This window comes from Schistocerca piceifrons, chromosome 5 (assembly GCF_021461385.2).
Source record: "Schistocerca piceifrons isolate TAMUIC-IGC-003096 chromosome 5, iqSchPice1.1, whole genome shotgun sequence".
NCBI lineage: Eukaryota > Metazoa > Arthropoda > Insecta > Orthoptera > Acrididae > Schistocerca > Schistocerca piceifrons.
This window is the reverse complement of record NC_060142.1, coordinates 679,197,604-679,211,993: the sequence shown is the minus strand read 5'-3', so window position 1 is coordinate 679,211,993 and position 14,390 is coordinate 679,197,604. Positions and strand designations below refer to the sequence as shown.

Sequence of the window (14,390 nt, the reverse complement as noted above, 5' to 3'; positions counted from 1 at the left end):
TGCAGTCGGTCAGTACTGTTGGGCCTTCCGAGACCTGTTTTGATGGAGTTTTAGTTTGTATAAATCACACATCATTTATTTTAACAATATTAGAGAAGGAAAGTTGATACCATATAGCGGAGATGCTGAATGGCAAATAGGCATGACAAAAAGATTCACACAATTATAGCTTTCAGCCATTAAGGCCTTTGTCAACAATACACACACACACACACACACACACACACACACACACACACACACACACGACTGCAGTGTCAGGCAACTGAAACCACATTGCAAGCAGCAGCACCAGTGCATGATGGGAGTGGTAACTGGGTGGGTGTAAGGAGGAGGCTGGGGTGGGGAGGGGAAAGGATAATATGGTGGGGGTGGTGGACAGTGAAGTGCTCCAGTTTAGACGGAGGGCAGGGGAAACTGACACAAAGGTTGAGGACTGGAGGGTTACCGGAACATAGGATGTACTGCAGGGAAAGTTCCTACATGTTCAATTCAGAAAATCTGGAATTGTTGGGAAGGATCCATAGGGCACAGGCTGTGAAGCAGTCATTGAAGTGAAGGATATCATATTTGGCAGCGTGTTCAGCAACAGGGTGATCCACTTGTTTCTGGGCCACAGTTTGTCGGTGGCCATTCATGTGGACAGACAGCTTGTTGGTTGTCATGCCTACATAGAATGCAGCACAATGGTTGCAGCTTAGCTTGTAAATCACATGACTGGTTTTACAGGTAGCCCTGCCTGTGATGGGATAGGTGACCAGACTGTAATAGGTGGTGATAGGACAATGTATGGGACAGGTCTTGCATCTAGGTCTGTGACAGAGGTATGAGCCATGAGGTAAGCGATTGGGAGCAGGGGTTGTGTAAAGATGGATGAGAATATTCTGTAGGTTTGGTGGATAGTGGAATACCACTGTAGGATGAGTGGGAAGGATAGTGGGCAGGACATTTCTCATTTCAGGGCACAATGAGAGGTAATTGAACCCCTGGTGGAGAATGTAATTCATTAGCTCCAGTCCTCAATGGTACTGAGTTGTGAGGGGAACGCTCCTCTGTGGCCGGACTGTGGGACTTTGAGAGATGGTGGGAGACTGGAAAGACAAGGTAAGGCAGGTTTGTTTTTGTACATGGTTGGGAGGATAATTATGGTCAATGAAGGCTTCAGTAAGACCCTCAGTATATTTAGAGAGGGACTGCTCATCACTGCAGTTGTGACGACCCCAGGTAGGCTGTACGGAAGGGACTTCTTGGTATGGAAAGGGTAGTAGCTGTCAAAGAGGAAGTATTGCTGGTGGTTAGTAGGTTTGATATGGATGGAGGTACTGATGTAGCCATCTCTAAGGTGGAGGTGAACATCTAGGAAGGTGGCTTGTTGGGTTGAGTAGGACCAGGTGAAGCAAGTGGAGAAGCAGTTGTTGAGGTTCTGGAGCAATGTGGATAGGGTGTCCTCACATTTGATCCAGATAACAAAGATGTCATCACTGAATCTGAACCAGGTGAAGGGTTTAGGATTCTGGGTTTTTAGGATGGATTCCTCTAGATGGGCCATGAATAGGTTGGCATAGGATGGTGCCAGGCGAGTGTCCATAGCTGTACCCTGGATTTGTTTGTAGGTATTGCCTTCAAATTTTATTTTATTTCTTTTTATTTTATTTTGTTTATTTATTTATTATTTTGTTTATTATTGCATTTTATTATTATATCATATTATTATTATTATTATTGTTTTATTTATTATTTATTTATTTTTTCTTGTTTTAATGAAATCAAATTTTTTGTTGGTAATTACCAGTAAAGCTACCCATTGTGCAAATAATCAATGTAGCTAAAAATGAATTCTTTAATGTCTCCTATATTTCAGGCACATCCATTGTGCAAAGTGTAAAGTCTACAAGGAGGATAGGAGACATGATCCATAAATTTACCATCCAATATCTTTGACATTCATTTGTTGTAGAATCTTATAACATGTTCTGATTTCAAACATAATGAGATATATCGAACAGAAGACCTCTTCCATTCCAGCTAGCATGGATTTTGAAACCACAAATCACATGAAAACCAACTCATAGGTTACACACCTAACATTCTGAAAGCCATGGATCAAGGCAGTTACGTAGGTGCAGTATTTCTTGATTTCCAAAAATCATTTGGCTTAGTTCCACAATTATGCTTATTATAAAAAGCATGATTGTATGGGGTATCAGACAAAATATATGACTGGATTAAGAATTTATTGGTAGGTAGTTCACAGCATATTATCTTAGATGGGGAGCCATCAACATGTCTAGAAGTAACTTCGGGTGTAACCCAAGGAAGTGTTTTGGGTCTCTTACTGTTTGTGTTGCATATTAATGTTCTTGTGAACAATATTGGTACTAACCTCAGACTTTTTGCAGATGATGCAGTTATCTACGGTGAAGTACAGTCTGAATGAAGCTGTACAGCTATTCAGTAAGACCTATTTTGGTAAGATTTCAGAGGGGTGCAGTGACTGGCAACTTACTTTAAATGTTCAAAAATGTAAAACTGTGCACTGCAAAAATGAAAAAAAATTAGTATTCTGTGAATATAATGTTAACGGGTCACAGCTGAAATTTGTAAACCCATACAAATACTTGAGTGTAATGTTCAGAAGGGACATGAATTGGAATGATAACGTAGGTCAGTCAAGGGTAAAGCACGTAGCAGACTTCAGTTTATTGGTAGAATGCTAGGGAAATGCAGTCAGTCTACAAAGGAGTTTGCTTACAAATCACCTGTGCAATCAGTCCTAGAAAATTGCACTAGTGTGGGGGTCCCGAACCTAAAAGGACTAGCAGGGGATATTGAATATATACAGAGGAGGACAGAAAGAATGGTCACAGGTTTGTTTGACCTGCTGGAGAGTGTCACTGAGATGTTGAAGGGACCAAATTGGCAGACTGTTGAAGATAGATGGGAACTATCTCAAGAAAGTCTACTGACAAAATGTCTAGAACTGTCGTTAAATTATGATTCTACAAATATACTATAACCTCCTACTTATTGCTCCCATAGGGATCATGGAGATAATATTAGATTAATTACAGCATGCACAGAGGCATTAAATAGTCATTCCACACTCAATACGTGAACTGAAATTGAAAAAGTCCTAAAAAGTGGTACAGTGGGACATAACCCTTGCTATGCACTTCACAGAGAATTGATATAGATGTAGATTTAAACTGCACTTTGAAAGACATTTCCAAAAATACTCACCTCAGTATCAATGTCTCACAAAACAAAACAGCAGGTTGTAGCAACTGAGATTACAGTCCTCCTTGGGTGCAGTGTCTTGTCATGTTCTGTCATGCATATGTGCTTGTGTGTGTGTGTGGGGGGGGGGGGGGGGGGGGGGGGGGGGAGGAGGGGTGTATATAGAGTGCAGCTGTCAAAACGTTTTATGCACTAGCCACCAGAGGTACTGTTTTATTCTTATTAGGAATAATTTATGTTTGTTCTTAGACTAGTTACCTATTGTTTTACAGAGATATTGTTTTTTACTTCCTTGGTTATGGATTAAATTTTCTTGTATTCTTGAGTGAAGGTTCTACATGTATGTACAACTTCTCTGAAGCTGTTTACTCCCAATAAGTTTCCTTTCCTGTGCCAAGCAATAAACTGTTTGTTCATTCCTTGTACAAGAGTTTGTATTTCATCCATCAGCTAAGCTATACCTAGAAATGTGCAACTTAGTTGCTTGGACATGAGATACAGCAGTCAACCCAGCAAGGTATTAAGAAGTATTCCCAAGCCCTTAAGTAGCTGAGTTCCATGAAAAGAGTCATAATGAGCTTGAGTTCTTACATTTCTCCCATAGATACAAAAGAATTTATAGGAAGGTGTTGGTTGCTGCAAAAAGTCATTTAATGAGAAAATAATGTACAGTGCAGACAATAAAAGCAAAGCAGTCTGTGATGTCATAAAAAAGGAAACAGGGAGAGAAGGAAAGGCATAATAACATACTGATAAAGGAGGGGGATAAAGTAGTAAATGATCCACACTACCTACTGTAATGGATCTGGGAGATGTTATTTTTTTACCGTATTTGTCGATACCGAATTGTAAATGTTTTCTTATATTTTTGTCAGAATTTATTATAATTTGTCTTATTATATGTTAATATACTTATGTTTTTGAGAGTAAAAGCATATTGATTACTATTAGAAAATGTATCGAAGAATAGCAAAGAGACTGATTACAAATGGAAACTTGTGAATAGTGTAAAATATCTTTGACGATGGAGTCGTCTTTGACTATAGTCAGTCGGCAGCTAACTCTTGGTGTGTGTTGACGGAAGAACAATGTGAAGGTCGCCGTCATAGATAATTTTGAATTATGTTACTATTATTTTTGTATTAACTAAAAAGAAGAAACTACATTTGAAGAAACTGTATTTGAAACACCAAAATGAGAGAAACACGTTGAACCACGTCATTCCTGCAGCCGACATAGATGCATTGTGGAATCATACTTAGACAACTGAAGCCAAGACTAATATCGCCTTGCAAACGTCTAACGGAAAAGGTACTGTCACGAAATATGGCAAATTTAAGTAAATAAAAAATAGTGACCATATTTTTAACTTGTGTCTTAGCCGGGATGCCATATTTCACTACCAAACTAAATAAATTAGCATTTTTTTAAGTACTGCACAGAAGTTACAGCCAAAATTTCCAAAAACAAATGAACACTTGTAAATAATTATGCATCAAGTATTATGATGTTACTGCCAACTATTGAGCATGAAGTTAGCAACATTTTATGTTGTTGTTGTGGTCTTCAGTTCAGAGACTGGTTTGATGCAGCTCTCCATACTGGTCTACACTGTGCAAGCTTCTTCATCTCCAAGTAACTACTGCAGCCTACATCCTTCTGAATCTGCTTACTGTATTCATCTCTTGGTCTCCATCTACGATTTTTGCCCTCCACGTTGTCCTTCAATACTAAATTGGTGCTCCCTTGATGCCCCAGAACATGTCCTACCAACTGATCCCTTCTTATAGTCAAGTTGTGCCACAAATAGCTCTTCTCCCCAATTCTGTTCAGTACCTCCTCACTAGTTATGTGATCTACCCATCTAATATTCAGCATTTTCTGTAGCACCACATTTTGAAAGCTGCTGTTCTCTTCTTGTCTAAACTATTTATCGCCCATGGGTACATTCCATACAAATACTTTCAGGGAAGGCTTCCTGACACTTAAATCTATACACAATGTTAACAAATTACTTTTCTTCAGAAACACTTTCCTTGCCATTGCCAGTCTACATTTTATATCCTCTCTACTTCGAACGTCATCAGTTATTTTGCTCCCCAATTAGTAAATCTCGTCTACTACTTTAGGTGTCTCATTTCCTTATGTAATTCTCTCAGTATCACCTAATTTAATTTGACTACATTCCATTATCTTCATTTTGCTTTTGTTGGTGTTCATTTTATATCCTCCTTTCAAGACACTGTCCATTCCGTTCAACTGCTCTTCCAAGTCCTGTGCTGTCTCTGACAGAATTAAATGTCATCAGCAAAGCTCAAAGATTTTATTTCTTCTTCATGGATTTTAATTCCTACTCCAAATTTTTCTTTTGTTTCCTTTACTGCTTGCTTAATACACAGATTGAATAACATCGGGGATAGGCTACAACCCTGTCTCACTCCCTTCCCAACCACTGCTTCCCTTTCATGCCCCTCAACTCTTATAACTACCATTTGGTTTCTGTACAACTTTTAAATAGCCTTTCACTCCCTGTATTCGACCCCTGCCACCTTCAGAATTCGAAGGAGAGTATTCCAGTCAACACTGTCAAAAGCTTTCTCTAAGTCTACAAATGCTAGAAACATAGGTTTGCCTTTCCTTAATCTATCTTCTAAGATAAGTCAAAGGGTCAGTATTGCCTCACATGTTCCAGCATTTCTACAGAATCGAAACTGATCTTCCCTGAGGTCAGCTTCTACCAGTTTTTCCATTCATCTGTAAAGAATTCATGTTAGTATTTTGCAGCCATGACTTATTAAACTGATAGTTTAGTAATTTCCATACCTATCAACACCTGCTTTCTTTGGGATTATTATATTCTTCTTGATGTCTAAGGGTATTTTGCCTGTCTCATACAACTTGTCACCAGTTGGTAAAGTTTTGTCAAGGCTGTTTCTCCCAAGGCTATCAGCAGTTCCAATGGAATGTTGTCTACTCCCAGGGCCTTGTTTTGACTTTGGTCTTTCAATGCTCTGTCAAATTGTTCACGCAGTATCATATCTCCCATTTCATCTTTATCTACATCCTCTTCCCAGTTAGATTGAAGGTCTTCACCTTAATCCTTTAAAATCTTTTTACCTCATGGGCATGTTCACATACAGTGACACAGGTACACTTTCCTTTCCATTGGCTGCCCAAGTATTTCCCTTAGACACAGTGCCCTACTGCTTCTTATTTCTTCTGGTTTCTCATTCCAGAGGTCCCTGTTCTCTCTTGCATATATTTCTGGTTCTACTTGGATCGCTAATGGTACCTTAGATGTCATATTTGCCCTGTGTCCATTTCATGAAACACTGCTCTCTTTGTGGCTCTGTCCAAGTCAACAAGATTCAATGGTTTGGCTCTTTTCTGTGTGTTACTGTGTTAGTGTACCCTTGACCCATAGCATCTTTGTTACATAATCCGTGATTACTTTTAAACTTTTGAAGATGTCTCTGCCTAAAGTTCCTTTGTAGGGGGACTTCTACCTCATCCCCTTTATGTGAAACTTGTGTTTCACACACACATTATCATCATCTACTATCAATGTTAACATCATGGTTCTTCACTTATCTTTTATTTCTTTCATAATGTCTTTAAGTTTCTTTTTTTTCCTTGGTATTAAGGTGCATCATACTCTTCAAAGCTGACTCCTTTATTATGATAACCTGAGCAGTAGTATCTACTATGAAACTTGTGGTTCCTGTATTTCCCTGTATGCATCTTATGTTTACAAAATTATTCTTGTCATTAGTATCTACTCTGTATAGTTTTTCAGAATGGGTTGACTGCATAGTTACGCCATTCTTTCATTGCCCAATTTTTGAGTCCTTATTCTTGATATCCTAGTGTTGGCATTACACTGTCAGGCTAAGGGTTCTAGTTTTTTGCAAACATAACATCTCAGAGGTCTAATAACACTGCTCTAAATGTTCTTGAAGGCTGCATTGAAGACATACAGTCAGTCATATGCTTCCAATTTCCCATTGATGACCTCTGCATAGTGTTTCATCTATCCTTCTCGGCAATGATGGAGGCACGGGTGTCTGTTTCTCTGGTCTCCTGTAACTTGGCTGCATGGCATCTATTTTTCTGACGTGTCTTTTCATGGTGCAGTTCCTTGGGTAATGGCCTCCTCTTTTAGATATAAAACTGTAACGACTTGGATAACTGGATTTACCAAAATTTTCCTTACAAGAGGCATGGCAACTGAGGCCTCTTCTTTTAATGCCAAATCCACAGCTTGGGCTAATTTTTAAATCCTCACCTCTTACCCTCACAACTGCTTTAATCCACTCATCTCTGATTCCCTGTATGAATACTGCTCATGCCAGCTTCCCAATTGGAGCCTGGCTTCCTGGAGTGTCTGATTCCGTAATTACTCCCTGGATGGCTTCCTGTAATTGGTGGTGCAGTGTGTCAGTGAGACTTGCCCATTTGGGCATACTTTTAGACCTACTCTGTCTACTAGACAATAATAGATGCACATGGTAATCCAAAGTCCATTTTCAAACATGGTTCTCCAATAGAATTTCCTTGACATCTGTCCAAGTTGTGGTCAAATTACATACAAGAAGCTTACTTTGTGCTGCTTCCGCAGTCCTAGTTTTAACAAATTTTAGCATGACACTGTGTCGGTGACTTGACATTAGTTTGAATGTTAAGTCACAGTTTCTACAAATTAAGTTCGTCTTTAGTCCCATCAAAAGCTCTAGACTGCTTGATTGGTGGGGACCTCACTACCCTCTACTTTCACATTAGGGGATTTTTTGTCCTTTCTCAAAGCCATAGGCCATGTTTCTAATTCTATGCCACTACTCTTCAAATCACACTTAAGTGCCTGGCAGAGAGTGTTTCAAACCACCCTCAGTCTATGTGAATGTGCTGTTGAATCAGGTGTTGGTATCCCTGACCTCAGACAGTGTAGCCGCTGTAAATGCATCCTCCACTGTTTACTGCAGTGGGCTGCTGGTGGCTGTCTCATAATTCTTTAACACTGGATGACAGACTATTTCCGTAGTTCTTCTTCCTTCGTTCTTCTTGCTTTGTTCCTGCTTTACACTAAAAAGCTCTACCTGTTTGCTGTTGCTGATCTGCCTTGAAAGCTTAAGCTGATTTGTCTTAAGACTAGGCTTGCTGGATCTCCTCAGAGAAAACCCTGCCTTCAATATTATGGAAAGATAGATTGCTACTCATCATAAACATGACACATTGAGTTGCAGACAGGGACAATGAAAAGATTGATCAGTCTGCCCACCCAGCACTTCCTGTTCAAGTCCTGTCACAGACTTATCCTACCCCATCAGAGGCCAAGTCACCTGTGAAAGCAGTTGTGTAAGGTAATTAAGACTATGAATCATGAAAGGTGCCAGTAATTGTTGCTGTAATCGAAACCTTAGGTTCAGTTATGCATCATAATGGAAGTGACAGCCAGATATAAGTACATATAGGTAAATACACAATAGAAACAACTAACCACAAAACAAGATTCAAAATAAACACATCAGCTTCACATATATATTCATAAAGTTGAAGTACACTCAAATGACTTGTTTCAATTTTAATATGTTTAATGACATTCACTACCACTCTATCACTATGTGTACAAAGTGTTGTATTGGATCTCCACATAAAAAATTCTATTACTTTATTAATTGGTACAGTCAAATTATTTTTTACTACACATACGAGTTTCTCAAAGGATTTTTTTATTTTTTTTTATTTTAACCTGTTGTCCATTGTTTGTAAGTCTGTCGAGATGTTGTTGTGGTGATGTTACTATTAGATTCCTTACCAGCTTGATTCAAGAGAGAATAGCTTGAATCCGGATTTACATACAATTTCATTTCCCTCTTTTTGTGTCTCCACCGTGGAGACCTGTTGATATGTTTTATCGTCTGAGTTGAATAAAATTGAGCAATCATATAAACCGGTTGTTCATCCTCGATCCATGAAGAGGATGTAATAGCATTGTTTTTTTGAACTGCAATAAATTTCTTCAGCCTTGTTCATTGGATGTGTTAAAGACTTGTATATTCTGACTTCCCAACTCAGTGAAGTATGTTCTGAAGTAACATCTGCACCATCCATTTCGTCTGTTACAGCAGTGGACGACATGGATGTGCTCTAAGTTGGTTTCTGATTTCTCGGCAAGGATGAAGAGAAATCTGTTTCTTTGATTTTGTTTGCAAAAGAATCTAATGCAATTTGTAATGTCTTTATAACACTTCGAATATTGGCTTTGGATGAACACAGAGTGTGTCCCATCCAATTCTCTAAATTGGATACACAAGTAATTACTGATGTTGTTTGAGGTGATTTTTCCCATTCCCCGTTCAATTTGCTGTAAAATTTGTAAGTATTCAATTCCCCCCCCCCAAGGTGAGAACATAACCATTTCTATATAAACTTACAACACTTTATAGTAGTGAGTTTCTTAATTCATATGACCACACACCAAATCGGCAAAAGCAACTGGCACTGTCTATCGCAATCTAACTTGCAAAGCTTACTGTTAATATTCATACCTAGATCTTTTTTTTTTTATTTTTCTGTCAAACCTTCATGATTTGGCCATTACAATATAATCTAACTAAAATTCCCAGCCTGTGATAGGAAAGCCTTGTGGAAGACTATCAGTTGCTGAGTTGCTGGAATGTGTCATCAAAAGTGAAAGCAACCTGGTATAAAGCAGTTAACAGAAAAGTTCTGACCAACTCAATACTTTATAATATCCATTTAGCAGATTGATCCATGTGTCCATCTTTTAAAAGTTTAATTGACAGTGAAATTTTCCAAGTTGTCAGGCAGAAGCTGTCAAGTATAAAAAGAACAGCTCCCAGATATATCACACAAGCATATTTTCTAAATCCGGATGACTGAGCCATATGCAGTCATAAGACACATTGCTGTGAATTGGATTGCAGGACAAACAACAAACAGTAAACTGACAAAAGAAGATAAAAACAAGGAAGATTTTTGGCTGTTTATCATTACACAGCATCACAATTTAACGAAAACCAAAATAAGCAAGGAAAAGTTCACAAACTTCTTAAAGCTTACATTCTGGTAACAAACAAGTGATGAACTGAACACAACTAGAAGAAAGGAAAACTGGATCAAGCAGTGGAAAGTCCAGGTTGATTATCAATAATATTATGAAAAGGATAGAGTGCAACTCACTATAAAGAGTAGGACTTTTGACAAGTCCTACGTGGTTAACTTTGGGGATAGGTCTTATTGTGAGTTGCAATTTATCCTTTTCATAATACTGTTGAAAACTTAATAAAAGTTAATAGAAAAAAGCAAAGAAGAATGTATTTAAATTATAGCTGGCCACAGTGGCCGGGCAGTTCTAGGCGCTACAGTCTGGAACTGCTTGACCGATACGGCCGCAGGTTTGAATCCTGCCTCGGGCATGGATGTGTGTGATGTCGTTAGGTTTAAGTAGTTCTAGGTTCTATGGGACTGATGACCTCAGATGTTAAAAGTGCCATAGTGCTCAGAGCCATTTGAACCATTTTTTGTATTTAAATTATAATGTATTCAAGGTTTTTGAAGTAGATAACTCCTGGCTGGTTTTTATTGCTAACAATAAAAATCAGTTTCAACTGAACTGTGATTTACAAAATCACAATAAAAGATAAAAATATTTTTCATATTAACTTGTCGCCTTGTCCAAAGTTGAGTATGAACTTAGGCCTGCATACTTTGGTGGCAAGATAGTCAACAAACATCCATCCATGTAGCATGAATTTGGAATCCTAACCAATTGAAGAAAAAATTAGAAACATATCTCATTAGCCACTGTTTCCACAATTTACCTGTACATCTAGATTTGGAGACTGAAAAGTTCTGTTAGTTATATGACGAGATTGTTGTAAAGCTGCATGACAAGCAGTAATTTACGGGTACTGTAAAGAGTTTCAGGTAAACATTTTCTTTGAAAAATACCATTATAGTCAAGCAAATATTAAACTGTCAATAGTAGATAAACAGCAGCCATATAGAATAATTGAGGAGGTGCAGCAGCTTGTATTCAGAATATCAGCTTTCTTTATAATTTACTCAATTAAATTTTGATGGCATTAGTGCAAATAGCATAAAATGATAAATTTATTTATATGAAAAACAACAAAATTGCATCATGGCAGTGGTCCACATCACACTGTAGTGTAAGTCTGCCTATAACTGGCTGGGTAAGTCAGTTCATAAGTGGGGGAAGACAAGATCTTGCATAAAAATATGTATTCCAACCATATATTAAAAGTGTTTTAAAAGTTATTAGGAAAGCTAGTTTATTCATTTATGTATATTTAAACCAATGACACCCATCTGTTCACCATTTTGCCCGTGCCGAGAATTCTGCATCATGAGGTTCAAAGCAGATAAGAGGAATTTGCGCAAGCAGTGAAGGGGTGATCCTGTATCAGCATTTTCGTAATCAGGTCTGTGCACAATGGAACTAATGAGAAGAAGTATGTAACTTTAAATGATGAATATTGATCGTAAATGTATTGACATAGAAGGTCTATATATTAGTACCAGTTAAAGTTCATCCAGGATATGTGCACCTTCCAATTTTTTTCAATGGTTCTTTCCAAATATTTTTTTTAATTATTCAAGCAGCAATTATTAATCAGTTTACATTATTTTGTCCCCCCACCCAGATGCAGCTATTCAACAGGACACAGCAGAGGACATAAGTCCCTGGAATGGAGGACATCTGGTGGGTGGCACTTGTCCAGCCAGCTGTTGTCATCCTTGTTGTGATTGAGGCAGTTTGCCCTGTACATGTGCACCCCCATGATGCTTCAGTGTCTGAGGGGTTACTGATACCTTAAGGCGAACATTGGGTACATGGCAACATGCAGATAATTTCTTGAGCTTGATATTTCTACATTTACTCCATCATGGTATTTGTAATTAATGGTAAATGTCAGTTTAGGGTGAGCAGTCATGATCATAATATTAGGAGTAAAAGTGATGTTCATATACACTATGCATCCCTTTCTAAAGTTCATAATGAAATTTTATATTCTGATGAAAAAGTCCTTAACAGGTTCCAAAGAGACACCAGGAAGAAAATTGTATATGTCTAGAAATTAAGAAACAAAGTAGAATAGAGCTGCATTAACTACTCTTTCTATAATTAATCACAATATCTGGATCCGGAGATGTAACACTAATTTTCAGAGTAAATAGATGTTTAAGTTGTCTGGTATACAGGGTGGAGAAAAATTGTGTCACGATATTTTAATCCTGGATAGCTGATGCCAGTAGGAAACAAAATTAGTAATGTTGTTTAGGTTGACAATGCACCATTTTTAAACTATGGAAACTTGGCACCATGCAGTCCAGTCGGCTGTGGGCTTGTCCTGTTGCCGTTCGTAAGTTGACGGGCAGCGCTATGATTGTTGGTTCACACATACAAACGTCCCTCACCCCGTCACTGACCCAATGTAATATGCACACACGTCGAATAGGTCTTGCTGTTTGTCCCACGGCCAATCGGAGTGCATGGCGCCAAGTTTCCACAGTTTAAAAATGATGTGTTGTTGATGTACACAACATTAGTCATTTTGCTTTCTACTGGTGCCAGTAATCCAAGGTTAAAATTTCATGACAATTTTCCTCCACCCTGTATAGACAATCAGTAGTGGTTTTTGATATGTGTAAAATTACATAAATGCTTAGCTTGAAGTATTAGATTAAAACAACAACAGAATGTCTGAATGACTGAGTGAATGAATGGAGAAGTTAGTGTATAATGTCCTCAAAAGATCTACTATTTGAATACTTCATATTCTCCTTTGCAGAAACATTAAACTTCAACATCGAAGAAAGTGGGATCTTGTCAGCACTACCATCATTGTTGATGCTGTTCATATTGCCACTGGCGGGATTCTCAGCTGACTGGCTGATCAACAGAAAGCTCCTCACCATTGGCCAGGTACCATACTGAGAGATGTGCAGCTAAGCACATCACTGATAGCTCTGTCATAACTACAGCAGCTGTCTTGTAGCATCAACATTAATTTTAACATTCATATATTACACCATATTTCTATAGACCCCATCATGAAGAGGAGGATGTTATGGAAGGATGGATAAGTCAAGGTATCCACAGGACAAGGAGCTGTTAAAATTACTTTTGCATTTTGCATTAACAAGTAACTATCATTAAACTGCTATAAACTATTTGTACTAATGCCGACTGAAGTTCACATCATAAAATTTGCAAAAAATCTGAAGTTTTTAAAAAGGCTGCTGCTTCCTATTTACAGTAAACTGCTACGGTCTGTAAGAGGGGTTGCCGATTCCTTTAGGCGAATGTTGGACACGTGGCAATATGCGGATAATTTCTTAGGCTTGATACTTCTACATTTACTCCAGTATGACACTGTCACATAATAACACAGACATCACAGTCACAGCACTGTATCATTTGCTAAACATACATATTGTGTGGAATTTTGCCAAGAATTTTCCTACAAAAGGAGAGGGAACGGATTTGGAAATGTAATCATAAGTGCCAGTATGTCCGCCCCCAATAGCTGAGTTTTCAGCATGACAGAATGTCGATTCTAAGGGCCCAGGTTCGATTCCCGGCTGGGTCGGAGATTTTCTTCGCTCAGGGACTGTGTGTTGTGTTGTTCTAATCATCATCATTTCATCCCCATTGACGCGCAAGTCGCAGAAGTGGCATCAAATCGAAAGACTTGCAACCAGTAACGGTCTACCCGTTGGGAGGCCCTAGACACACGACACTTACATTTATTTAGAGCCAATACAGTATGTTGCCATTGCTCTTAAAGCCATGACTGTGAATGTATGAGACTCTGAAACTAATAAGTATATCAATAACAAACAAATTAAGTTAGTTTGTTACAAACAAAAAATATAAATATTAATGCTATATCCCAAAACGAATCATTAACAGAGAAACAGTGACAGTTCTGTACTGGTGATTGTGATAATATTTTACTGTATGAAAAGCTGGATTTAGTATTATAAAATAAGATGTTTGAGTAATGCAGTGTGGAAATGGCAGGAGGAAATAAAGAAGAGTTTTAATAGTGTGTGATGTGTGATGATTCTGGTGGTTTAACAGTTAAAAAGGTGAATTTTATATC

At 38.2% G+C, this 14,390-nt stretch overlaps 1 protein-coding gene across 1 annotated transcript in view; it reads left to right on the top strand.

Moving 5' to 3' along the window:
• Positions 1-13,219, top strand: part of LOC124799199 (sialin-like) — a 142,855-nt gene extending 129,636 nt beyond the window's left edge. The window contains exon 6 of the mRNA XM_047262733.1: positions 13,074-13,219. Coding sequence (XP_047118689.1) covers positions 13,074-13,219 — 146 coding nt within the window. The remainder of the gene's footprint in view (positions 1-13,073) is intronic.
• The last annotated feature ends 1,171 nt before the right edge of the window (positions 13,220-14,390 follow it).